This window comes from Penicillium cataractarum (assembly GCF_028827025.1).
Source record: "Penicillium cataractarum strain IBT 29864 chromosome Unknown utg000002l, whole genome shotgun sequence".
Taxonomy (NCBI): Eukaryota; Fungi; Ascomycota; class Eurotiomycetes; order Eurotiales; family Aspergillaceae; genus Penicillium; species Penicillium cataractarum.
In genome coordinates, this window is record NW_026622738.1 from 4,510,926 (window position 1) to 4,535,239 (window position 24,314).

General features: G+C 49.9%; 8 protein-coding genes across 8 annotated transcripts; 3 read left to right on the forward strand and 5 right to left on the reverse strand.

Moving 5' to 3' along the window:
• Positions 1 to 1,834: 1,834 nt before the first annotated feature.
• N7496_003658 (Fic family protein) lies at positions 1,835 to 2,931 on the forward strand (the record flags this gene model as incomplete). Its single annotated transcript, XM_056696589.1, has 2 exons — positions 1,835 to 2,068; positions 2,116 to 2,931. The coding sequence occupies 2 exons, from the start codon at positions 1,835 to 1,837 to the stop codon at positions 2,929 to 2,931; spliced, it is 1,050 nt and encodes a 349-aa protein (XP_056558801.1).
• Positions 2,932 to 3,467: 536 nt separating this feature from the next.
• Positions 3,468 to 5,922, reverse strand: N7496_003659 (bifunctional K:H/Na:H antiporter NHX1; the record flags this gene model as incomplete). The annotated part of the gene is made up of 5 exons (XM_056696590.1): positions 3,468 to 4,687; positions 4,754 to 5,413; positions 5,508 to 5,657; positions 5,756 to 5,785; positions 5,880 to 5,922. The coding sequence occupies 5 exons, from the start codon at positions 5,920 to 5,922 to the stop codon at positions 3,468 to 3,470; spliced, it is 2,103 nt and encodes a 700-aa protein (XP_056558802.1).
• A 720-nt stretch (positions 5,923 to 6,642) lies between these two features.
• N7496_003660 (putative sucrose transporter) lies at positions 6,643 to 8,784 on the reverse strand (the record flags this gene model as incomplete). Its single annotated transcript, XM_056696591.1, has 4 exons — positions 6,643 to 7,991; positions 8,048 to 8,369; positions 8,489 to 8,528; positions 8,606 to 8,784. The coding sequence occupies 4 exons, from the start codon at positions 8,782 to 8,784 to the stop codon at positions 6,643 to 6,645; spliced, it is 1,890 nt and encodes a 629-aa protein (XP_056558803.1).
• A 1,230-nt stretch (positions 8,785 to 10,014) lies between these two features.
• steA (sexual development transcription factor SteA) lies at positions 10,015 to 12,411 on the reverse strand (the record flags this gene model as incomplete). The annotated part of the gene is made up of 5 exons (XM_056696592.1): positions 10,015 to 10,273; positions 10,328 to 10,411; positions 10,522 to 12,057; positions 12,127 to 12,226; positions 12,288 to 12,411. The coding sequence occupies 5 exons, from the start codon at positions 12,409 to 12,411 to the stop codon at positions 10,015 to 10,017; spliced, it is 2,103 nt and encodes a 700-aa protein (XP_056558804.1).
• A 4,360-nt stretch (positions 12,412 to 16,771) lies between these two features.
• On the reverse strand, positions 16,772 to 18,374 carry N7496_003662 (uncharacterized protein; the record flags this gene model as incomplete). Its single annotated transcript, XM_056696593.1, has 2 exons — positions 16,772 to 18,252; positions 18,326 to 18,374. The coding sequence occupies 2 exons, from the start codon at positions 18,372 to 18,374 to the stop codon at positions 16,772 to 16,774; spliced, it is 1,530 nt and encodes a 509-aa protein (XP_056558805.1).
• A 931-nt stretch (positions 18,375 to 19,305) lies between these two features.
• N7496_003663 (uncharacterized protein) lies at positions 19,306 to 20,817 on the reverse strand (the record flags this gene model as incomplete). The annotated part of the gene is made up of 2 exons (XM_056696594.1): positions 19,306 to 20,708; positions 20,769 to 20,817. 2 exons carry the CDS (start codon positions 20,815 to 20,817, stop codon positions 19,306 to 19,308), a joined length of 1,452 nt encoding a protein of 483 aa, XP_056558806.1.
• Positions 20,818 to 21,539: 722 nt separating this feature from the next.
• N7496_003664 (uncharacterized protein) lies at positions 21,540 to 22,235 on the forward strand (the record flags this gene model as incomplete). The annotated part of the gene is made up of 1 exon (XM_056696595.1): positions 21,540 to 22,235. The coding sequence occupies one exon, from the start codon at positions 21,540 to 21,542 to the stop codon at positions 22,233 to 22,235; it is 696 nt and encodes a 231-aa protein (XP_056558807.1).
• Positions 22,236 to 22,695: 460 nt separating this feature from the next.
• N7496_003665 (alpha/beta hydrolase) lies at positions 22,696 to 23,782 on the forward strand (the record flags this gene model as incomplete). Its single annotated transcript, XM_056696596.1, has 2 exons — positions 22,696 to 22,755; positions 22,814 to 23,782. 2 exons carry the CDS (start codon positions 22,696 to 22,698, stop codon positions 23,780 to 23,782), a joined length of 1,029 nt encoding a protein of 342 aa, XP_056558808.1.
• Positions 23,783 to 24,314: the final 532 nt, after the last annotated feature.

Genomic DNA, 24,314 nt, shown 5'->3' on the forward strand with positions numbered 1-24,314 from the left:
AAAATAAAAGATCGGCCACCGTGGTACAGTAGTCAGCAAGAATTTAGAAAAAAGCAAAGACTATTATGCAGCATGCATACAAGGCCGCCAGCCGAAAAAGTCAGACGATCGCAATCGCATTTCACGATGGGAGATCAACCCCCCTTTAAGACACAACCGACACGAGAATTGTCTCACGACTATCTTTTCCAGAAAGCATAGACCTTCGCAATAGCCTGCGCCCACACTCGCCATCACCACCCCCCACATCCGGCAGGCCCGATAAACCCATAGCCTAGGCAAGGACTGGAGCAGGTGAAATTGAGTATCATAGGGAAAGCGGAGCGGGGACAAGAGCGAGCGGGGCGAGTAGGGTTTGAGTGGCTGAGCGAAACGTCGCAATGAGGGTAATCATGCCTGTATTGAGTTTGGCGTCGTTAAAACCATGCCAGATTGTTACGATAACTGCCCTGCCTAGGCAGAGATAACAGGCCGTGGCGTGTCTTCCGGTTGGTGAGTTGGTTCCGAACGAGATAAGCTGTGTAGTTGTTTTGTATGATGGTTTTGATCTTGCGATTAGAATGATTGGCGTGTATCTAGTTTTTCTCACTTTTCTAACCTAATATGGAGATTTCTTGGAAATGCTTATCCTTTTGATCCTGGTGAGGCTTTTCTTATCTGCTCCGGTTGCTGGTTGGAGCTTACCCCAGATAATCCAGTGCTTCTTTAACAATTTAAGTGGGGTCGAGAGCGGGCCAGAGTCCGCTTTACTTTAACTTATGGGGCTAGGCGAGCTTTTGACGGAATTACAGCGCAGATAATTACTGTAGATATATTATTGGCTGAGAAGCTTCAGGATTACATAGATAGTGAAGTGCCCGATGCATAAAGGATGACTTCGTGTTCATTACAACATCGCTTGTGTCATATTATAAAAAAACCCGTGCCAGCACAATTTAAGCATCGCTACTAAGAACCGCACTAACTAGCAAGCCGCTTAGAGATAGGATCGCGAGATAAGCCGACATATTGCTTTGCTAAGCATAACAGCCGATCATTACTATTGAACAGCCCGATGGTAATGAAAATTCATTTATGATACTCGAGGTCATTCAATGGAGACTCCTCTCCTGTTGGCGGATCTTCCCATAGGGATCTGTAGGACTAGCGTTTGCGAATTATTTTCTCAGCCCATGTGAACATCAATATAATCCTTTCCCTTCGTTTCACCTTCGACAGATTCAATGTAGTTTTTCTTTCCCTTTCCTGCTCTCTGTGTGGGATATCGTGATAGGCGTCGCCGTCATTGTTGCCGAGTGTGGCAGAAAAGTCTTGTCACGATCATTACTGAATCTAATCTCAGTAACTATGCCCTATATAGAGGGAGTATTGGGCCCTTCAGTATACTTTCCTTAATAATTTAGTCTCTAATTTGGCTTTAAGCTCACAAAGGACCTTCATTATGACTACCTCGCCCCAATTAGGACTAGTTAGGAGTGGTCTATATGGACTAGGCCTATTATGGAAGCCATCTCTCAGCAACCATTCCTTCTACTTCTATGTTCGGACTGATCTTCTTTCTATTTCCTTTCTCTTCTCTATACTACACATACAGTCAAGTCACTTCTCGAAAATTCGTTCTCAGATCTCGCAGAAACCAGCTACTCGACCAGTAAACTTCAGTCCCAATATCTGCCAGATGATTCTCGTGGGAGAATTTGCCTATCTCGAAACGCCGATGAATTCAAGCCAGGATTTTAATCCATCTTCCTCCACATCAGCCTCCATGTTGTACAACTATTCTTCAAATCCCGCTAGCTCTTACCCCGATCCCCCACACGAAAGCACCGAGACCATGACCGATGCTTCCCATCACGCCAGTCTCGGTCAAAAGATCCTGGCACATATCAAATCTACATCCCGTCTGGAACCAGGAACGATCTCTGTCTCTATCCACGGCCATAACACAGACCTGACGATTACCCAAGACGAGGCCTATAGCTATGAAATCGCTCATGCAGTTTTCAACCCCGAGCTTGCTTTCAGCCAGGTAATCGATAGCATGGACCGCCTTACGACACTCCTACATGTGATCGGGACCTCTAAAAATCTTTCCTCGACCAAATGATCTTAAAGAATCTATCTGACGTGGTCTACGGCTCAAACATGATCGACAAAGCGGGTGCAGGTCTCAAAGCCGCCCGTCAACTATCTATGAAGGTTTTCTGTGGAGAGGATACCTTTGAAGAGGATGCTCAAAAAGATGACAAGTACTACGTGCGTATCCAGAAGCAGCGTGTACACGCCAGATTACCTGCAAACCATACGGATATCCTACAGACTCACCGTGAGGTTGTCCAACACGCCAAAGCAGCAGCCTATCTAATCGAAAAGCTCGGCATCAACGGCGAAGATCTCACAGAAGACCTCATCCTCGAGACCCATCGCATCCTCACGTCCAAAGTTGACGCTGAAAGCGCATCTTGGAAAGAATATAGCAGTGTATATCGCACAGACGACGTCAGCGTGGGTCTTCACACTTTCATCAGCCCTGAGGGCATTCCAGAAAAAATGAAGGAGATGATCCGCCAATATAACTCCGATCTCGATAAAGCTGCAAGAACCGGACTGATAGATCCCATTATGCTTGCCGCCAAATACGCACACATCTTCGTCAACATTCATCCGTTCTTAGACGGTAATGGCCGCATGTCTCGTCTCATTTTAAACTCTATCTTGCTGAAATTCGGGCTTTTTAATGTTTGTCTTGGGAAAATGGAGCATGATCGCTATATCTATAAGGAAATTGTAGCGTCTGCGTCGCAACTTGAGGATACCTATGATGGTCGTGAAGAGGAGGAGAAACCGGTGGCGTATAAAGAGTTGGCAAGCTTGGTTTTACATTGTTCTCAGAATCACCTTAGCAAGTTCATGAAGGCTGCTCTCAAGTAACATTCAATAGCTTAGAAATTGAATTCTATCAAGGCTTGACACACGAAACTGCTTTTCCACATTATATAGTAAGAGTCAGGAAGGTGGGATGTGAAGAGAAGCTGATAAACGAGGTCTGAAAGATGTCTAGCACACAGGTCAAAAGACAAGTTGATACACGGTTGGAAAGACATCTCTAAGAAGAGCCCAAGAACAGTACGCCTATAACCAAGTATTTTTGACCATGATCCAAAGTCAAACAAACATACAGTACAATGGACCGATTCATCGCAGCCTCCAGGGCTACGTCAAACCCAGCCCATCCGTCAGAAGAAAAAGAACGATACTCAAGAAAAGCCAAAAATTCTTGTTACGACAATGCAAATCCCAGCACAGAACCAACAGGCTAAATATACATTCATATTGTAGGCACACAGACAGCCAATGCAACGAGAAGAAAAAGAGGTGAAGGGCCTATCTGTGTTATCCGCCCACTCTTCCCAAGGTATCAAAACCGATCCAAAAACCAAAACAAAAATAGAAAGAAAATTTCCCCATCAGACCGCACCGGGTCCCTTGTGATTCGACTGATCAAGTAGTAGCTTCGGCTTGATGTAGTCTTCGTCAAGTTGTCGGAACCAGGCAGCGTGATCGCCCGAGGCACCGCCCTGCCAGAGGTCACGTAAGGCCTCGCGAGCGCTAAGGCCTGGCGGCTGCCGGGCGGGGGAGACGCTGGCTGAGATTGGGTTGGGTGAGGGCGTGGCGCCCGGTGAGGGGTGGGAGGACGCGCGGCGGAGGCGCGATGCGCTTCCTGCGGCGGGTGGGAGGTCGTCGTCTGATAGAGCGTCCAGGTCGAGGTCGAACTCGTCGGGGTGGGCGACTTTGGCGGCGTTCTTGCCTGCGGGCGGGAGGCCGAATTCGTCATCACTGCCACCGCTGCTGATGCTTCGGCTACTTGGGCCGGGACCGCCGTTAAGGAGGGTTGCGGTCGATGAGCGATCGCGTCGGGACTGCGCGTCCTTGGGGCTGTAGGCCGCCGAGTACATCCGGGTATGACCCTGGGGTGGGCTGGGGCGACGGTTGCTGCCGGTCGAGTAACTGTCTGCCCGATCAAGACCAGCGCGCGTTGGTTGATTGACACCATCGAGAGGGATGCCGGACTCGGCGCGCCGGGGCGTGTATCCCAGCGCAGTGTCGGAGCGCTTGTAGTAGGTACCACCGTGGGTGACCTCAATGTCAAATTCGTCGTCTGAATCAATCTCCTCAACGACTCCGGTGCGAATACCCAAGATTTCCAACATGCGTGCAGTCGTGCCTCCGAAGATAATGACGGTCAACACGACAACGACGAGAACTGTGGCACGCAAAGTTGGCGCATTAACGCCAGAAAGACCAGCTGCCAGTGCGACACCAACAGCACCACGCAGACCGGCCCAGAAGAGCATCGCCTGATAGGCGAAGGGCAATTCATCGGCAACTTCCATACCCCGACGCCGGGCCCGATAGCGAATGAACCAATTGATCGCCTTTGAAAGTGGGAACACAGCAAGGTAGCGAGCAAGGCAGATTCCAAATACCGACACTAGAATAAAGAGCGGGTTGAAATGGAGGTTCGACTCAACAAACAGGTCCAGTCCGAGGTAGATGAAGATAAAGTTCTCCGACAACTGGGCCATCACCTGGAACAGGTATTTCGTGGTCAACTGTGTTCGGCGAGACATGTTATAGTAGGCGTAGTGCTTCAAAGTGATACCACAGAACAAGAGGGACACGATGCCTGTGTGAAGATAGGTTAGCTTTGCGTGTTCCTTTGCAAGAATGTATCCATCGGTCATAAGCCTACCTGACAAGTGCACGCCATTGGAAAAGAAGTAACTGGCATAGGCAATCAGGACAATCAGACAACTCTCAATCTTCGGCATCCGCCGAACCAAAGTGTACTTAAGTCCCAGCGCAGTAGCAATACCAACCACAATACCAACCAACATGCTACCAAAGAAGACAAGCAAGAAGAGACCAATAGCCTCAAAAAGATTCAAGAAAGTCAACGAGCCAGCCTCACTCTCCGCGTACTTCTGCGCAGTCTCGAAAAGCACAATAGCAATAGCATCGTTCAGAAGCGCCTCTCCAAAGATCACCGTATAAAGTTTCGGCTCGACCTTGTAAAGGTTGAAGATAGCGAGAATAGTAACAGGGTCGGTAGCGGATAGTGTCGCACCGACAGAAATCGCCTCGACAAAGGAGATGTTGAGCCCGTCCAGCGGGATCCGTGTCCAGAGGAACAATACGAGGCCGAGGACGATGGCCGAGATAAAAGTACCGGCGAACGCAAAGGTAAGGATTGTACCGATATGCCGGAAGAAATTCGCTTGATGGAGCTCGTATCCGGAAGCGAGGATAATAGGAGGGAGGAGGAGGTTAAAGAAAAATTGGTAGTCGAAGGCGACACTGTCCTGGAGATTGGACTTGGAGGAGAGGCGGATGATTAGCCCGACGAACATCCCTGTCAACCTGTCAGCACAACCAGTCCGGCAATTCCTGCGCCCCTTTACCCCAGGTATGAAAGAGACTTTCGCATCACTTTGGAGTCAACATACCCGCAAAAATCGATAGTACTGTTTCGTGGACAGCTTGGATCTTCCTCTGTTGGAGGATGTAACTCGTGAACAGGGCAAACATCAACAACATAATCATAATAAACAGCGCCCAGGAGCTTGTAATCTCCTTGGAGCCTGCTTCAGGAGCATCTGTAATCCCAAAACATCTTGTCAGATCATTGTATTCCAATCCAGACTTATCGGCATCAACCGAGGGAGAGGGGCTCGGGAGCTTTGTGCAAGCGTACCATCGGGATCTGTGTCTTCCGCCGCTCGCCCTGCAATAAGGATAAGAATTAAAGGTTAGCCAAAGAACTCTAGAAGAGCAGAAGCAAGCAAAAAAAAAGGACCGAAGGTAATAGGATCACATACGAAGCAGCGCGTGGAGGGCTTCGCCCATCACTTGAGTGGCCATTGCGACTCGATCACGAACCTGTGAGGGTCCGGCGCGGATGACACCTGGCAGTTAAGAAACTCCCGCGCGGCGAGTCAAATAGGGCAAGACTAGGCGCGCATAATCCGCAGGCCTAAAGGTGCTGGATAAGGGAGGGAGTGAGATGCAGCGCGATCAGTGACAGGTAGGACTTCGGAGTTCAAGGTGGTCGGGCTTGGAGTTCTGAGTTGAGTTGCATCCGGCGAGCGGAGGGACAGGTCGGCGGATTGGTATGGTATACGAAGTACAATACGTAATACGAGAGTAAGCATGGCACCGCGAGAAACCGGGACTGATCTGTTTCTGTATTGTAACGTTTCTGTTTTACGTGAAATCTGACACGTGGGCCTCTTCCGAGTGCCGCGCAACTGCCAAGAAACGGCCAACGCGGTTAATAAACGGCGTCTGTATCTCCGACTCAACAAAGAAAGGGGCACGCCTTCTATATCAAAGTACTATTATAGCTAATAAGTCTACAAATTTACATTAAGTACTTGCACATAACAAAGGACAAGATGGTGTCAGATCATATCATGCCCCCTACATTCGGGCGATGACTGCATCGTCCAGGGCTGACCCACTTGCCTCCCGTTAATACATCATCGGCATGCCCTTACAGGACTCAAATCAGAGGGGTCATGACAATGCAGGGTGATCCTACAGTCAACACGATGGCTCAAGCGTGTAGGTAAGACATGAGCTTCATTTGGAGCCTTCGGCCAACCTCCTGGTAAGCCATGCCGCAACCAGTGCAGCACATCCACCAAATCGAAGCACCCATCCCACACTATCATCCCACGGCTCGCCGCGCGGCTTCTGCGCAACCTTGAAGATGGCGCTGCAGATCAGACTAGAAAAGATCTGAGGGAATGAAACCGCCACATTATGCAGACCCAACACAATACCCGCCTGCGCAAGGTTCTCTTCCTCACTGATAAGAACGGGCTTTTGACCACCATTCTCTAGATCATGGTCTCTAGCATCATGTTCATCTTCATCTTCATGATCATCCTCGCTAGAAACGGGCGCATAAGACCCGGAGGTGGTAGCAGTATGTGCCCTCCCGGGCTCCGTCGCGGAGCCGACTCCCCCTGTGTCGTGACGATGTGGGCGCCGTGTGACATCGGTGCGGGCTACCTCGGCCGAGATCAGGGCAAATGGTGCCCATAGTGTCAATGCCCAGGATATTCCGACGAACCCGATGACCACTGATCCGGCGGGGTAAGATGAGATGAAGAAAGTGCTGAACATGCATACTGCGAAAAGGAGATGCGAGAGAAGCCAGGTTCGGCGAAGTGTCAGGCCGGGGATTTGAAGACGGGAGAGCCACGTCGGTTCCTCCTCAACAATCTTATGAGGTGTTCCGTCGAGGAGGGGCTCGTAAGAATCTCCCGTAGTACCTCCATCCTCGTTCTCGGGATAGACAACTCGTTCATGGTGGGCTGTCGTCTCGGAGACTTGGCCCGACGTGGGGATCACAAGGAGCGGGAGGACAATGTTAGCAACGAAGGAGATAATGGCATAAGCAAGAAGTGCAGAAGTGCCAATCCGAGTAGCATCCTCCCACGTCCGATCAATCTGATCATCCGACATGTCAGGATGATCCGCAAAGATCGGGTTGACATAAAGCTGGCCAACGTAGGTAGTCGCATAGTACAAGAATGGGAACCATCCAGCCCATGCGGCGAGCTGTACCTCGCAGACCCGCGCAATCTGCGGTGGTAGATTGCGAATAGATTTGAAGACCTGGCGGAAGAAAGAGACGAGGCCCAGACCATCAGATGGTGGTGGTCCATCCAGTCTGGGGTCGCGCTCTTTGATGTAGAGACAGCTGGCGAGCAGTGTGACGGTAAGAGATATAGAAGCCAGCGCGCAGAGAACTTGGAACTGCGTCTTTCCAAGGAATGGTAAAATCTTTGGTAAATCAAGATATCCAAAGATAAACCCGCAGATATTGCCAACGCCTGTCAACCGACTAGCCCAAGCATTGGCAACCTCCTGCTGGTGAGCAGGACAGTTATCCACAATAAACGCTCGAATCGCAGCTTGCACTGCAATCAACCTGGTTAGATCGAACATGCCCACAATGGATGGTCCCCAAACATACCAGTATTAATCGCAAAATCCAGACAATACATCAAAATAGTCGCAACGACGATATTGGTTATCTTCGCACCGCCGGACTGTCGATCGACGCCAAATACCGATAAAAACACACCCATGATCTCCTGCACCCAAGACAGGGCAAGTAAAGAGATGATAAGTGCCACAGCACCACCAACCATAAACGGTTTCCTTTTGCCCCATGGATGTCTGCAATTGTCGCTCCGGATTCCGATATACGGTTGCACCAGGGTACCGGTCACGGGTCCTGCTATCCAGACAAACGCGAGAAGAGCCTTGCTCATTCCCAGCGAGAGCAGATAGGGCTATAGAGTGATAATGATCAGTGATATGTCCGGTAGAAACTCCTCATGCACCATACAACATGCACCATACAACGTCAACCTCCACCTTTCAATTCTTCAAGAGAAAGATAAGAACTTACCGACCCATTAGATAACTCCACAGACCAAACAACCTGCAACCTATTCCATAACCATAATCAGAGGCCATCACAATCACATCTCCCAGCCACAATCATCCCAGCCCACGCAGAACTCACCCTCCAATCGAAATCGTCAACAAAAACAAATACCACCCACTCTTCGACGAATCATCCAAATCCTTATCTTCAACCTCGCCATAACCCCCCAGCTGCACATCAGAGTCACTCCTACGCCGTGACTCCATAAGGGGCGAAGATTCGTGGACGGTATGCGCAGTCGATCGTACTTGGACCATGGGTATGTGTCGGCGTTGCGCGATGCCGATAAGAGCTGACCCACACTAACTGTTATACCCCACGAACGATTCAGGGAGAGCGGAGAGGAAGCATAGGAGCTATTTGTTGGTGGGTGGAGGATGCGAGGTTGCAAATTGGAGGTTTCGGGAGTCTGAAATAGTCGCACTGTTGTCCTTGTTTCGGAATTAACGACTCGTTGGCGGTCAACTGTGTAGTGAGGTATCCAGTCTTCGGGGCTGCGAGTGGGTAGAAGGGGTTCTGATAGTCGGACAGTTGGGTGGTCGCGTGGGCTCGGAGGAAATTTAGTGATAGCGCTCTGGCTTGCTAGTCGAGTGGAGTATTGAAGGCTGGAATCACTAGCTGTAAAGCTCAAGACGAAGATGTTCATGCGCGGCCTATCTCAGCTGCGTATTCGGGGAGAAGACGTCAGCGCACGTGATATTCAAATGTCTTGGCTCTGGGGCCGAATCGGGAACATTGTGAAGATATCGGATGAGTAATGGTGAACAATGAGGTTGTGCCCCTCCTTTTCAAGCATATTAAGGTACTAATAGCTGGACAGAGAAAAACACGAGTGATAGTATATCTTTTTGCCAATTTTTGTCAAGTCAATTCGTTAAAGTCTATAGTATAAACCAGCCGCAACAAAAGACGGCACTAATCCACCACCAAAAGCAGAATCAACCACAATAGAGACAAGAAAAAAAAGTAATTCCCACTTTCCCTAGAAGATACCCGATATTCCAGAAAAGCCATATCAACATGTCCCTTAGATCCATCAACAGTCCTTCCCTAATAAAAGAGTGCACCCCCGCAAGTTGCCCGTGCCCGTACCCGCCAGGCCAGGTTCCAATCCGTGCCACGGGTTTCAGGCTAAAGTTCGCAAGGCGATAATACAAGAGCAGTAAGTCCCAAAAGCCAGAGCACAGCACAACCAACCAGTAACCCAGAGATAGATAAATCACACGGAGAGAGCAACAAAGAAAAATGAACAAGCATGTCATGCAGACGGGATGAGTATATGGAGATGTGTATCGAACAACATCACCAGCCACAGATCACAAAAAAAATGAACAATAGATGATGGGATGGAATATCCTTGGTGGAGTAGTCGTGGTGCTGAAAGGAATGGCCATAAAGGAATTAAACACCAGAGTCAAGACGCCTAAATGCGTACGCAGACTTAACCGACAAACCCACACCAGGGATACTCAAAGCCTGAACGCAGCTTACATCTGTTGCTGAAGAAGCTGCGGGGCAATCATCTGATGAGGAGCAGGGACCATAGTGGGCATTGCCGAAGGCATGCTCATGGATGTCGCCATCGAGGTCATCGCGGGCATCTGAACCATGGTGTGCGGGGCATGGTGTGCAGGTGGCGACGAGTCCTCACCGGCAGACTCGAACTCGTTGCCATCATTCTCCAAGTCATCCTCGTTGGCAATAGGTGCTTGGCCATCTTGTTGGGCCTCGTGGATGCGACGGTGCCTGGAAGCGAAATTAGTATGAGGTCATCAGGGTAATCATGCAGGATCAGCTTACTGTGCAAGATTGTCGGAACGAGAGAAAGCTTTGCTGCAGTATGGACAGGGGTAAGGTCGCTCTTGCGTGTGGGTACGCACATGCCTAAGCGCCCAAGTTAGTCGGCGGCTATCGAAACCATCACACCGGGTCATTGTGCAGATGTCAGCCCCACCGGTAACGGCAGGGTATGCAAAAATAGAAATGAAGCTTACCTTTTCAGGTGCTCTAATCTCTTGAAGAGCCGTCCACAGGACGGGATTGGGCACGAGTGAGATTTCTGGGGATACGGTCCAAGCTCCATCATGGTCGCACTCCTGGCACGACGTGCAGGACCAGGGCCCGCACGGTCCGACCGGCCAGTGCTGTTTTGAACCGTTGTTTCAATAGCTGCACTAGTAGGGAGCGCTGTTAAATCATCTGGAGGGTTGCTGATTGGCACCGCGTGCTGATCAACGGACTCCTCCAGGTGCTGGAGCGGGGTCCCATGACGTGAGATTTCCTGCAACAAGTCCTTCTGAGGAAGCATGGCGCTTGGGTACGTGTGAGATAGATCATGTCCAGGCTCCTCGCCCTCCGCAACCGGGGCCACCGAGCTAGACACGGACCGTCGAAGATCGCTCGGGCGGTGTGCGGCGTAAGGTGGAGGTTGGGAGGAGGGGGCCACTTGAGACCCGTTAGGAGCCCCAGGGGTACCATTAGCCGGGCCTGGGGTCATAGAGGGTCGTCGCCTTCGCTGCTTGTAAGTCGGAGAGCCCTCGATGACGGAGTAGGCATTGGACGAAAAGGATCGAGAGGCACTCGGGTAGTGACCAGCCGCAAAGTTGGATGGCGGAAGCTGCATCATGGGATTATACGGCGCCGCGTTGGCGAGATCCGGAATGGCAGTGTACAAACCCGTATCCTCGTTGGCGATATACGCGGGCTCAGCACCCAGGCCGACCGAATGTTGCGGTGGGGTCACCGGTTCAAAGGACAGGCCGCGGTTGCTGTAATCCTCGTACTGAGAAGAGACGAAAGACGGGGCAGGCGAGTACTCGTAGAAGGTAGGCATGGACGAATGGCGCTGGTGGATGCGGGCGAGGGGCATTCCATTGCGGTCATACTGGATGGGCCCGTAATCTTGCTCGCGCTTAATGATGCTCTGGACTAGAATGTTCGAAAGTGGCATCTGGGGATTGCCGTACATCGTCGGATTGCCATGGTCGTCCTGCAGGAGCGGGATCGCTGGGGGAGCCATCTGGGGAGGAGGCATTGCGTCAACGGTCCGAACCACGGGGGAACTGGGCTGGCCATATGTCGTACTTGCGTGGGCGTGGGCAGCGGCAGCAAACGAGGATGTATTCGCTTGTTGTGCCTTGGTCAACTGCTCATACAAGGACTGGGACGAGTCAAACTCGAACGACAAGGCCGGCTCGCTCACGGCGACCGTGGTAGCCTCTTGGTTCATCTTCTCGCGTTTGAGGTCTCGCTCGAGCGCATCGAGGAACAATCGGTCGTGGGGAACGCTGTACCAGTAGAAAACCTTCTGCTTCTTCTGGGTACGGATGCAGTTGTTCTTGTACAGGAAATCCAAGAATGCGCTCTTGGGCTCCTCCAGGGTCGCATCGGTTCCAGCCTTGAGATTTCGCAGATCGGAGAAAATGCCCTCCTCGAATTTCTTAGAGTTCTTCACGGGTCGGCCAAAGGCTTGGAATCGGAAGGCAAGGCATCGCACGATATCGGTTCCTGAGATGTGGAAGAGGTTGCTCCTAGAGGGTGACGTTTGTTAGCGGTCGGCCTCGCGCGGGGGCTCGGTGTCGTCGGCACTGGGCACTAACCAGAGAACACAAGAGACATAGTCGCCGGTCGGGAGGAGGAAGCGGCGAATCAGCTGGTCAGGCTGCCAGTCGACAGGGGCCGAGAGGAGGAAATATTTCACTAGTCACTGGTGAGCAGGGCAGGCCATGCATTTTGTACATCCCGAGGACCAACGACGTACGATTATCCACTTGCTGCAGGGCGACTTGCGCATCGTGAGGGAGGCTTTGTTGAGCTTCAGTTGATAGCATGAAGGTCTCTGGCTTCTGGGGAGGTGCCATCGGGGGACCGTGTTGAGGATACATGGTGCACGCGCTCTGCAAGAAACCATCAGCGCCGACCGGGAAGGAGCAGCGGCAATAGATAAAAGATTGTCGCGAACAAAGAAGGACGCCAGCACGGGACTAGACCGTGATACCGGCGACCTTTATTCTCTGTTTAAGACCTTGACCCAGTTTCCAAGACTCACCGTTAGAAATGATTCGACAGGGCGGGTCGGATCAACAAGGCGCAATGAGAGGGGGGAGGATCAACGTCGCAAGGCGATCAGCAGATAACGGGCGCGATTGCGATGCTGTGATATGAAAATCGAGGTAATAGTATATAGATCGATATATCGGTAGACGAAGATCTTTTCGGACAACCGACGGTAATCAGCACGCGCGATTACCGGGTCGAGATGGTGGAATAAGAGGAGCCGGCCTCTTGTTATTTTTTGACTTGTCAGAGACGACAAAGAGAAAGACAATAAAGAAAGATGACAGAGATTGAACTGGACCAGCCGGTAGCGAAACTCTGTGGGGGAATTCCTCGCACAGCGGAAGAAAAGAAACGAAGGTGAAGATGAGAGTGGGAGGGGAGGGAGATGGAGATGAGGAGAGGACGAAGAGGAAGAAGGGGGAAAGATACACAACGTCAGTGATGGAGTGAGTACCGTCCTAATAATAAGAATCGGGAGGTACGGGAAGTAGCAAGACTGGGAAAGACTGCGAAGCGCCAGATCCCGGATGACTGGTCATGACTGGTATGGTATGAGGGCTAGGCTGTTATTTATGTCATTCTAAAGTATAAATCTCTATAATTGTCCAATATTACGCCGTACTGTACTGTCACCAATACTTCCGATACGCGTGACCCAGCCAGGCCCACTTGTCCCTGTTGCCAGTGGAATTCCAGGGCTCCATCAATCTTCTTCTTAACGATTGGTGATTTGTCTCCATCAACAAACTCCAACTGTACTCTGAACTGAAAAGAGTCAACAATGCGAGGCTGTCTTTGCGACTCCTCATCCTCTTCCTCCTTTCTCCTCCTTTCCCACTTTTCTCCCAGGTTTCCCCGTGCCTTGCAGAAATTCAACCGATCGGTACTTCAACGGTGATTCGACGCATCCCTCGTCCAACTGGGTGACTGGACTGCAGAATGTCTGTGCATCCTGTACTCCATTCAAAAGGCCAAGGGATCATTTTCTGCCATGAGAGGTCCATCGCGACAGGGGATCGAGGCTGGTTAGAGCCAACGAGAATCCACCAGTGGACCCTCCCATCCGGACCATGCCAAGAGCTGCGAGGTCAAACTGGCGCTGGGACCTGACTGGAGAATCTGAAGCACCCGCCCTCGGGTTGTTTCAGAGTCAGTGGGCGCTTACATGCAGCCACTGAAACGAATCCTCCCACCCTCCGTCCCACTCCTCCCGAGTCGACTCTTCCCAAGTTGCTCGACACGCTAGCCCTTCTGGCCCCTTGTCCACGACCGGGTGTCCGTCCCGGGTTTGTTGCTCTCTCCAGTATCCAGTACACCTCCCCGTTTCTGATATTTCTCCGATCCCTCTTCGACGACTCTTGGAGCCCGTGGACAAACGGCTGTGGCTGGACCTGATCGCTTTTCTTTCCGGACTTCCCGACTAGAACTGATTTTTGCGCACGACACATCAAAACGAACGAGTCCAAAATAGAGGGTTATGATCGGCCGGATCATGCATGTCGAATGAGCAATGACAACTTGACATGGCTCATGCCATGTCAAGTTGTCAACTGACCACAGTACTCCCTGCTTTTTAGCGTGTGGTCTACCCTTTCCCCCCTGCGTCGCAACCCTCGACTTTGGCAACCTACAACCCATGCTCTATACTGCACTGTTGTTAATACTCCCGTAGTAACTCCCGTAGTCTATACGGGCGGGCCCCGAGATTCCCCCGTTGGAGAAAAGGTGCCAACCTTGCCGTCTGGAGTGCATGCATTAGGGCTCCGGGTCAATTTCCAGCTCTCTTCTGACTTGTCGAATTCTCTCTATCCATTTCGCCACGGGTTACCCATGGATACTACTGCCGGGTACCTGATCCACGTTTATATCATAATATAGAAATCACATATCTATCAATCTAATCATATTGACTGTATTATTCCATGTGCCAGCCTGTTAGGCGTCCCAACTTTCCAAAGCCCGGTTCCCCTCGCGAGGCTGAAAACAGGTCAAAATCAAAAGCTTGGCCCGCCCCTGGACGCGAGTAGTAACCCGTCCCAAGGTCCAAACAAAAAAAACACATGGGAAAAAAAAAACACATGGCGACTCCATCCAAGATCTCGGAGAGAAAAAAATTCTTCGGGTAGGGTCCATCATAACCAGACTTTAGCTATATCGCTTAACCATCGATCCATCTCCTAACGAACTACTCCGTACTGTATTCCCAAAAAAAAACAAACCCCAAAAAGGAGTCCGCCCGAGAGCCCCAACAATGAGTCTTCACGCAACTTTTTTTAGGTCTCCCCCTCGTCTGATACTGTTTGATCTCCCTGCATCATGATGCCGTGCCGCTGTTTAAAGTTGCCCGCTGTAACATCGTGTCTTACCCTCGAACATGCGGGCATAGTCTGGGCATCAATGTCGTGATGGTCTGTGAAGATCAAGGACAGGAACAGCAAGCATTCTAGCCCCAAGCAATGTCTTACTTTTTGGTTCATCCACAACGACGCCGACTCGCTAACTAGTTGATAAAAAACACGCTATTACCAAATCAAGAAAGAGTCCCTAGGGAGGCTGGAAAGAGGGGAGGGGGGGAGGTCATGCTAGCCTGATAGACCATGGACTACGAAGTGTACGGAGTACTTTCGGAAACATGATTCCACAACAACAACTGAACAGCGCGGAAGCAGGATGTGCTGGCTCAACGATAGACTCTAAGTGGAGGTTTCAGCTTCGAGCTTTCGGGCATTTTTCCCCCTGGACTAGACTCGACCTGATTCTCGGGCGGGTGGGCCGCACAGGGCACATGGCGAGGCGTGTCCGTTTGATCGTCCAGCATGAAACGATCTAGAAGGTCTAGCATTCTAGCCTCGTTGGTGGCCGTGGAGCCTTGATTTCTTCCGTATCAAATTCCGTGGCTGGGAATATTCAACTCGGTGCTACTGCTGCAGCATACCACAAGGGGAAACTCGAGATGACGGCATACGTAGTATGCCTGCCATGCCATGACCGAGTCCGTTGAACTCAACTATGTTTAGTTCGTATAGTTGTTCCTCTGGATGCGCTATGTGGGAGACCCCCCTGTCGAGGGGTGATCTTCGAGTACGCTACTGCGTACACTGCACACCTTCGGACTCTTTCCCATGACGACTGCCATTGCACAGTAACTTGAAGAGCGAAAGCCTGATATACCGCGGCTCTATGGAGTCCAAACTTTCGCTGGCCGACGGGTTCCGAGTGGGAAGGGGGTATGATCAACCATCTAGATCGACAATGGGGTAGTATTCACAACGACCATCGCTTAACAAACTTCACGAACGAACAAGTTGTCATTCACCTTTCCAAACGTTATTTCCCCTGCAGAGTTCATCATGGTGGCCGATAACAGCGCGGTTCTGGTTTATCCAGGAACGAAGTTCAGGTCGGTGTCGACCCGCCAACTGGGGCTAGCGGATGCGAACCCGTTCTAAGCCCTATTCTGGAAAACCTCCGACTGCCTCGTGCATGTCCTCCCCTAGCGAGAAAAGTATATTCAATATTGATTCTTACCGAATGTCCCACCACGTTCTCTTGCCCCTCTTTCACGAGAACGATGAGGCCAACGGTGCCGACAATTGGAATTCGTATTGTTAAACCGACCTCACGAGTCATGCGCCGTCGCCCCCCCGTTCGTGGGCCATCAAGGTTTCGTCCCGCGTGGTTTTTTTTTTCTTTTTCTTGGAAGTGTCTTAGTTTCAGGAATGGTCTCCAATGCAACAACGAGGCTAGTATGGAGTACACACTACACTTCTACACACTACTACTGGATACTGTAGTACAGTTACTCTATTGTATCCACATATGTCCAAACTCAAATTCTTTTTTGGGAGCCTCAATTGAGGGCCTGCTTTTCGGGGCGTGGTCCACTCTCGCAACGCCCGGTGACCTCGTCGGCTCGTCCTTCTACTTATCGAGAACGTTGCGAGTACTCTGCAATCTATCGGATTCAAAGGTGGGCATAGGAGTTGGGGGAGTGGGGGGACATCTTAGAAACCTGACCAGTCCCGGAGAATTATTCAAAGAATCTGAAGCAGGTCGGTCGTATCGCAGGACGGAGTAGTTCGTTCGGCATTTGAATTAAGCGGATTGCAGTAGTTTGTATGTTTGTATGTACACGCCAGAAACAAAAATAGGCACGGAGGACGGAGTATGTACATTCAATGTTGGCTAAACGGAGGAGTCAAAGCTTTTCCTCCTCTTCTCAAGCATTGCTTCTTTCATGAACGGACTCCGTTCTCGGATCTGCTTTCCATAAACGACAAACAGAATGGGCGCGAATGATAACGCTAGCGAGATAAACGCAAGTAACGTACTCGCCCACTGAAATCCGAGCGTGTTGTACATGCTCATAGCTGCCAGGGGCAAAAACGCTGAGAAGGTGTTCTCGCCAGTGACAATGATTCCGACTGCGCTCGCGGCGTACTTGGCGTAGGCATCGACGACGTAGTCGGAGATTCCAGTCACGACGATCACACTCCCAGCCCCCACCATGGCGAGACCAACCGCCGGTGCAATCCATGGGAAGTTGGCATATGAGGTCCACGCATATGTGAACATGCCGCCGGATATACCGAGCACGCCACCCACGATGGCGAGGTAGAGTCTTGCTTCGGGAATGGGAGTACCAGGCACCTCGGTGTTGCGCGCTGCAGAGTCGAAATAAATTTTGCCTGAGAATAGAGTTCCTACCCAGCCTAGGATTTCGCCGACGACGATTGCGGCTTGGATGTATCCGGCTTGAGAAGGGGTCCAATCATACAGCCCGACAAAGACTTGTTCGACGGATTGTGTGAATAGGTATAGTGTTCCTACCGTGAAGGCAGACCACATGAAAGAAACGAAGACGACTGACTCGGTGAAGAATAGGACGAGAGGTCGTGTTGCGCTGCGAGCCACGATCATCATCATCGACGTCCCCTCGCTATCGATCTCGTGCTGGGTATATGCCATCTTCCCCTCCTTTCGCAATGCCTTTGCCCGTTGACCCAGAATGGCGATACCTCGACACTCTTTGAAGAGGAAGAAATATACTGGGAAGAGAGCACCGAGCCAGATCAGCTGCAGATAACTGATCCACCTCCACGAGAGGAACTCGAAGATGGGTGCACCGATGACGGGTCCGATGCTCGCTCCTACCAGGTAGGTGACGATATAGAGACTGACTGGGATATTCCGTGCCTTCTCAGTATCCCAGACATTCCCAATCACCGTGGCAGAGGTATTGGCCAGGATAGAGACACACCCACCGGCGAAGAACCTCGTCACGATCAACGTGACAAAGTTTTGTGCCAACCCTTGAGGAATCACAAAACAGACGAAGGCTACGTAAGCCAACAAGAACACCCATCTCACACCAAACTCTTCCATGAGAGGCAGGATGAGGAGGGAAAAGCAGCCGCCGCCGACGGCCCAGGATGTCACTGGCCAGTACGAATGAGGGAAGTCGGCGTCTGAGATGCCAAATTCCTCATTGATCGCGGCATGGGCCACTGTGATGATAGTGCCGTTCATCATGGTAATGAATGTGGCAAATGCCGCTAACAATGTCAATGTCCATTTTTGACGGAGCGGCCAGTTGTACGGGTTCTCGGGATCTTTCGGTCCATTCCAGGACACGATCTCGATGTTGCTACCCGGGTCATTATGGTCTGAACACGAGGGTCAGTGATTTTGCGAATAAAAGACATGCCTGATGTGGTTTTATTTTGATGCATGACTTACCGATGGCTTGCTCATCATGGCCAGAGACATCGCCACGTGCGAAGACCATGGCTGTCCGTTCAGGCCGTCGCAGATACTCCTGGAGGCTCCCAGGACAGTCACCTCACAATCAGATAACCCAGTTTCCAGAACTGCCACAACTATGCCGATGCGGAGAGTTCCAGAAGATGACCTCACTTCTCCGGTTTCGTGGTGGGACCAATTATCTCACAGCGTATAGATCGAACGAACGTCCCCAGCGAGTATCAGCACAAGAATCACCACCCAAGACTAGAACCATGCGATGTCAAGATTAAATATCCAGGCAAGAGGCCTGAAAGAAAAAAAATTTTCCTTTCCCCCATGATATTGTCGCAAGAGCCGTGACCTTCCATCGGCAGCACGAATCGTCAGTTTTTTTGCGGTTCCCGAATCCACATCCGCCTCGCCTCTCCAGATAGTGACTGTTTTGGGACTAGCGCGGATGGGCCCTGGATGGCATCAAGGTCTGGTTCGTCGGTGGCACGGTCATTAGTCGATCATCTATATTATTCTTAGAAGATTCGATTTGCTAAATGTTTTGCTTGCTGCACCCCGCTACTCCGCATTTTGTAGTCTTGGAACGTGGGTTGGCACGATCTTGTCCAATGCTTGATGTGCTTTGTGCAGCCATGGTATGCACGTCCGTTGGCACAACGGTATTTTAGTCATGTTCTTTTGGTCTCGGCCTGGCGATTGGGGTAAACAGTCAATGGTCTCATTTCCTAAATACCTTATGCACTTATTTGCATGCTGATTGTTTTCTATTTGTAGTAGGAAGCTCCCGGCTTATCTGCAAATTTTGCGGGGTGTCGGAAGTTGCCGAAACTACTGAAGAGAAAATATATTTCGCCCTCCCAACCCTAAAGTGGCTAATATGCTAAGTTTATCGTGAATAATTGTCAATTGCGTTTAATATCAATGAATAAGAGTCTTCGAACATCCAATATGGCGTCTATCTATTAGAGTTCATAGTAATCCTGCTCTATTATCTCAACTTGAACACCAGCTTGAGCACCCAGCTCCATGAAATGTTGCCTTATACTCGGGGGCCATTCACCAAAATCTTCCATTATCAACGATAATATCAGCGTAAGGCAATGAAGATGCGGGGTGTATGCTTTCCAATTATGCAGCCATGCCCTAATCAACTCTACAATGACGTGATCCTCCCACTCCCATCGAGGCCATTCTGGTACCATTTCATCATCATTTTGTAGCCTTAGGTCGTCTGTAATGGTCAGAAGCTCGATATTCCTGGGGATGAAGTCTTGTAACCGCTTCACTTTGTCTTGTGCGAATCCCACCAAGAACGCCCATGGGACTTGAAGTCTCTTGAGCATCTCCCAATCGACCATCGCACGTAAGGAGCCCTCCATCTTAATGCCTGGAAGAAACTGATCATTCCCTCCAATCCCACAGTCTGCCAAGATTGTCAAATCCGTCAAAGTATTCCGCACATGAGATATCGCAGTAACGATTTGGTCAAGATTAACGATAGGCTGATTGAATGCATCGTGAATACCAAAATCGTAATAAAATTTCCAGCGAAGAATTTTGAGTTTCGGAGTGACTGAGAGCACTTCACCAAGATACGCCTCCCGGATTTGTGTCAAATCAAGTGATGTAACGTTCGATGGCATGGGTAAATGTGTCACCGGCCACGTAAATGTAGCCGAGTTCTCGATCGAGGCTGACATGCGCCGAAGACTTGGTAGGTAGAGGACTGGTAAGATGTCTACCGTATTTTTGATCTTTTTGTCGCGCGCTTCGTCCCAGTAGATACAACTAAGGAAAGACACATCTCGGAGATGCTGAAAATCTGGCAGCCGATAGTTCTTAGGCTCACAGATGGCTGAACGGAGAACCATACCGATAAGTGTGCTTCGTTGAGCGAAAACAGGGCCAAGGTACAGACATCTCAGGTTTGAGAGACCTTGTGCTAGAAGGAGAGCCACAAGGGCATCCGTTGTACCTTGAGACACTTCTTGTATCCAAAAGTCGCTATAAGGTACTCCGGTTCCCCGGATGAATGCTACGAATTTCTCCAATCCAATGTCAGAGATGGTAATTTTAGGGATACTGAACCGAAATGGATGTTGCCGGAAGACCTTGCCATCCAAGTGAAGGTTTGTGATGTAAGCAGCCAGTTGAGGCCTGCATAGTAGTGTCCGTAAGAGTTGAATGATTGGGGGAGCAAAATGAGGGTCTCGCCAAGTCCACTGAATTTTCGAGTAGAGAAATGGCTGGGCGAGGGAACGGGAAATCTTATTGACAAGACATAGTCCTCGGAGTTCGGCAGGTGATAATAGCTTGAATACCAAGTACAAGATGTCCGCCGGGCAGCCGTCAAAACCGGATACCGCTTGTTTCTACATGATAGAATAAGCAATAATGCTTGAAAATATCCGCATTGGATACATACAGGTCTCGCTACCGGCGATGGCATCGTTGGCGGCCCAGTGTTCTTTCATATGTTCTAGGCAAGCTGAGGCAGCTAAGCTCCACCTTCCTAAACAGAAAATCGGGTGGCTGGTATGTGGGAATTGATGAACAAATAAAAACCCGAACAGCGGAAGGTATCTGTCAGTCACTAAAATGCAAACTCTCAGCTGGAGACTATGAAGGAAACTAGGTAGTCAGCTTATTAGTGTCGCTGACTCACCTAGACCGAAGCGACCTCATATTCCTAGAAAGCGGGAATATCTCTATTTATATGGCAGAGCGGCATCTTCGATCAGCACCACGCTACCGATCCGCCAACCTCAACTTGAGTCGTGGGCTCCCGCAGTAAAATCGAGTTCCCACTGCTAATTAACATACTCGAGCTTTGAGATCGCAGTTATCAGGTACTTGCATCTCCCTTTAGTGCGTCATATGACTAATTAAGTAATACTGCAGCCTCAGGCATCATTGTGACTGGCCTGACTCATCCCAACTCGTCCTGCTTCTCTGCCTAAGTTGAAAAGCCACCTAGCTTGTTTGTCTTTGCGGATGAAATTCCTTGAAGTACATATGCAAAGGTCAAGGCTGTAGGACTATTCATTCATTTTAGTCAAATATGTATGTGCATGTTCAATCGTCTCCGATAGCCGACCTTCGAGGAGTGCTACAAGCCGTTATCGAGCCTTACATGTGCTTATAAAATGGCTGACCTCTAACTTTGATCTGACTTCAGCTCTTTGGCACTAGCAAGATGTCAAGTGAAGCCATGGCTGTGGCTTCTCCATCAACATGGATACCATCAGTCATAGTCTCACTCTTTTCATATGGCCATGCCAACGGGCCAATTGTGCGACAGCATCTGCATAACAAACCGCATATCCACAAAACATTGGCTTACAATATTCGTCACTTACCGAATCCACCGCGCCATCTCCGCGCTAATGCAACTGGCCTGTCTCGGCGCCTTCAGAAGGAATTCCTGCAAAATGATAACGTCCAGGCATTCTTGGTAAAGGTACAAAATGAGCTCCTCGATGCAATCAGAGAATGTGAACAACCTTTGAGCTTAAATGAGTCGACTACACATGAAGCTGAAGACGTTGGCGTTGGCTCTGATCTCGCTGAGGAGGCCACCTTGAAAGACGCAGATATCGATGTGGTGGTGACAATATGCTGCGAAGAGGGCCGTCACCGGAGTGTTGCGTTTGTCGAGGAACTTGCCCGAAGGCTTACTACGTTCAAAAATGGAGACGGCTCTTCTCAATACTGGAAGTTAAATGTTAACGTTACGCATCGCGATATTGGAGACCCTCAAGATGACTTGGAGCAATCATCGGGCCAGCAGAAGCGCCCGAACAAGGCCCAGGCAAAATTTAGACAAAGGGAACGACGTGAGAAAGGGGAGAGATTCAGATCACGCCTAGAAGATGATGACGGCGAAGAATAGTCATTTATTTTCTGATTATTATATCAGTGGAGATAATCTCGGAATTAGCAAGAATCGTGTTGTGAGCATCCTCTAGACGGCTATATCCCGAAAGCTAGACTGTAGGTATGCTGCAATATACTGCGGCATTCTGGTTTAATATTCTGCCCTAGCTGGGACTGGTTAACGATTGAATCTTTGACCTTGGCGGAGATCTCTTTTGAAGAAATGGAGTCGTGTTCTATTAGGCACTTCTAGCTTGCGATCATGGTTATGAGAGGTAGCGGAGATAAGAAGCTGTATCTCCGAGAACCTACTATATGTGCTGTTTTGAGGTGTTTACTCAAGGAACTATATAAACTTTTGTCCAGGGCCCAAGAGGTGACAATTTCATGAGGCACTCAGCATGTGCTTGAGTTTATAACGTCTGATCTAAGTATTGGCGCACTTGAAACTGTTGCAAACCAAAATAGCTCACGAGATGTCTTTGTCTCCCGAAGATAGGCTCAAGTTGGCAGTGATGGAAGAAGAGCTTGCTGAGGTAAATTGCACCACTTTTAGATCCAAGTAGCTTTTCTGACATGCTAGATACTCGCTAGTTCCTGAGGACAAACAAGCTGCCCCAGATTGATACAGCAAATCCCGCCAGGGCCATTGCAGGATTGAGAATGTACATGAAAAGCCATTATAAACCGCCAAGCCCTGAAGGCCCTACCGTTGAGCGCGATGTCTACTTCAACAATCGTGACGGGTTCCAATTACGCGCCCATGTCTTTGCACCTATGAAAAATCCTGCAAATCCAATGCCTCTAGTGGTTTATCTTCATGGCGGTGGATGGACTATTGGATCACCGGAGGATACAGCAACTCCCTGCCGAAGGTTGGTTGAGCTGCTTGGTGTGACTTGTATCGCTCCTGCCTATCGACAAGGGCCTGAAGATCCGTTCCCAGCCGGCATCAACGATGCATGGGACGGATTGAAATGGATTGCAGCAAACGCCGAGGCTGAGTTAGGCGTATCGTTGTCAAGTGGTTTTATTGTCGGTGGCTCGTCTGCAGGAGGAAACATGTCAGCAGTCCTTGCCCATATTGCACGCGATGAAAACTTGTCTCCAAAGATAACCGGAACTTTTCTCCTGGCCCCGATGATTCTACCACCTGGTGCCAACGTGGCGTTGCCTAGCAAATATAGAGAGATTTACCTCTCTCGCACTCAAGAGGCATGCAAGGATGACCCCGTTCTCTCCCCATCCCTCGAGAAAATCTTCCAGGACTCAGTAAAAGGGGATAACCAATCACCGATGTTCGTGCCGTTTATCTGGCCGACTGGGCACAGAGGAATGCCTAGGACATATTTCCAAGTCTGTGGAATGGACATCCTTCGCGATGAGGATCTCATTTACGAGCAAGTCTTAGCAGACAATGACGTGGATACGAAGTTGGACCTTTATCCAGGCATGCCTCATATTTTCTGGAGTACTTTCCCAACTCTCAAGCTGAGCAAAAATGCCGCTTTGGATTTTATCGATGGGATCAGATGGCTTCTTGATGGATCTGCCAAGGGCTAAAGCTTTTCTGTACCTGGAAGCAGATTCAGGCTTTGAAGCAGACAACTTTAAGAAAACGAAAATTTCGGCTGATTCACAGGGATATCTGACCAAGAAAATTAACATATTGGCAGATGATTGGGCATGGCATCTATGTTAACCTAATTTACTCTTAATGGAGACAAGATTGCGCCGTGTTTCTGTATATTTGGCTGCGAACTCGCAGCGTTCAACTCCTTCTCTCAAATTTCGAGTCTTTACTTAGCATAGGTTGAACCCTTCGACCGTAAAAATACCTTTATAGCCTTGAAGTATTCTTAAATGCTCGCGAAACCCAGTCAAAAAGCCCATGGAAGACCACAAAGACCGTAGTAGCACTTAAACCCGCCCCAGCCCCTGTGGGCGGTGTTAGAGAGTGCGATCAATGAGCCTGTACTAGTCAAGGAATCGGATCATAAGAGGCAACGATCTGTCGCAAAGCTCCAATTAGTGACTAATATACATTATTTGGTGGCACAAAATAGTCTTTATATCATAGGTTTGCCACATTTGG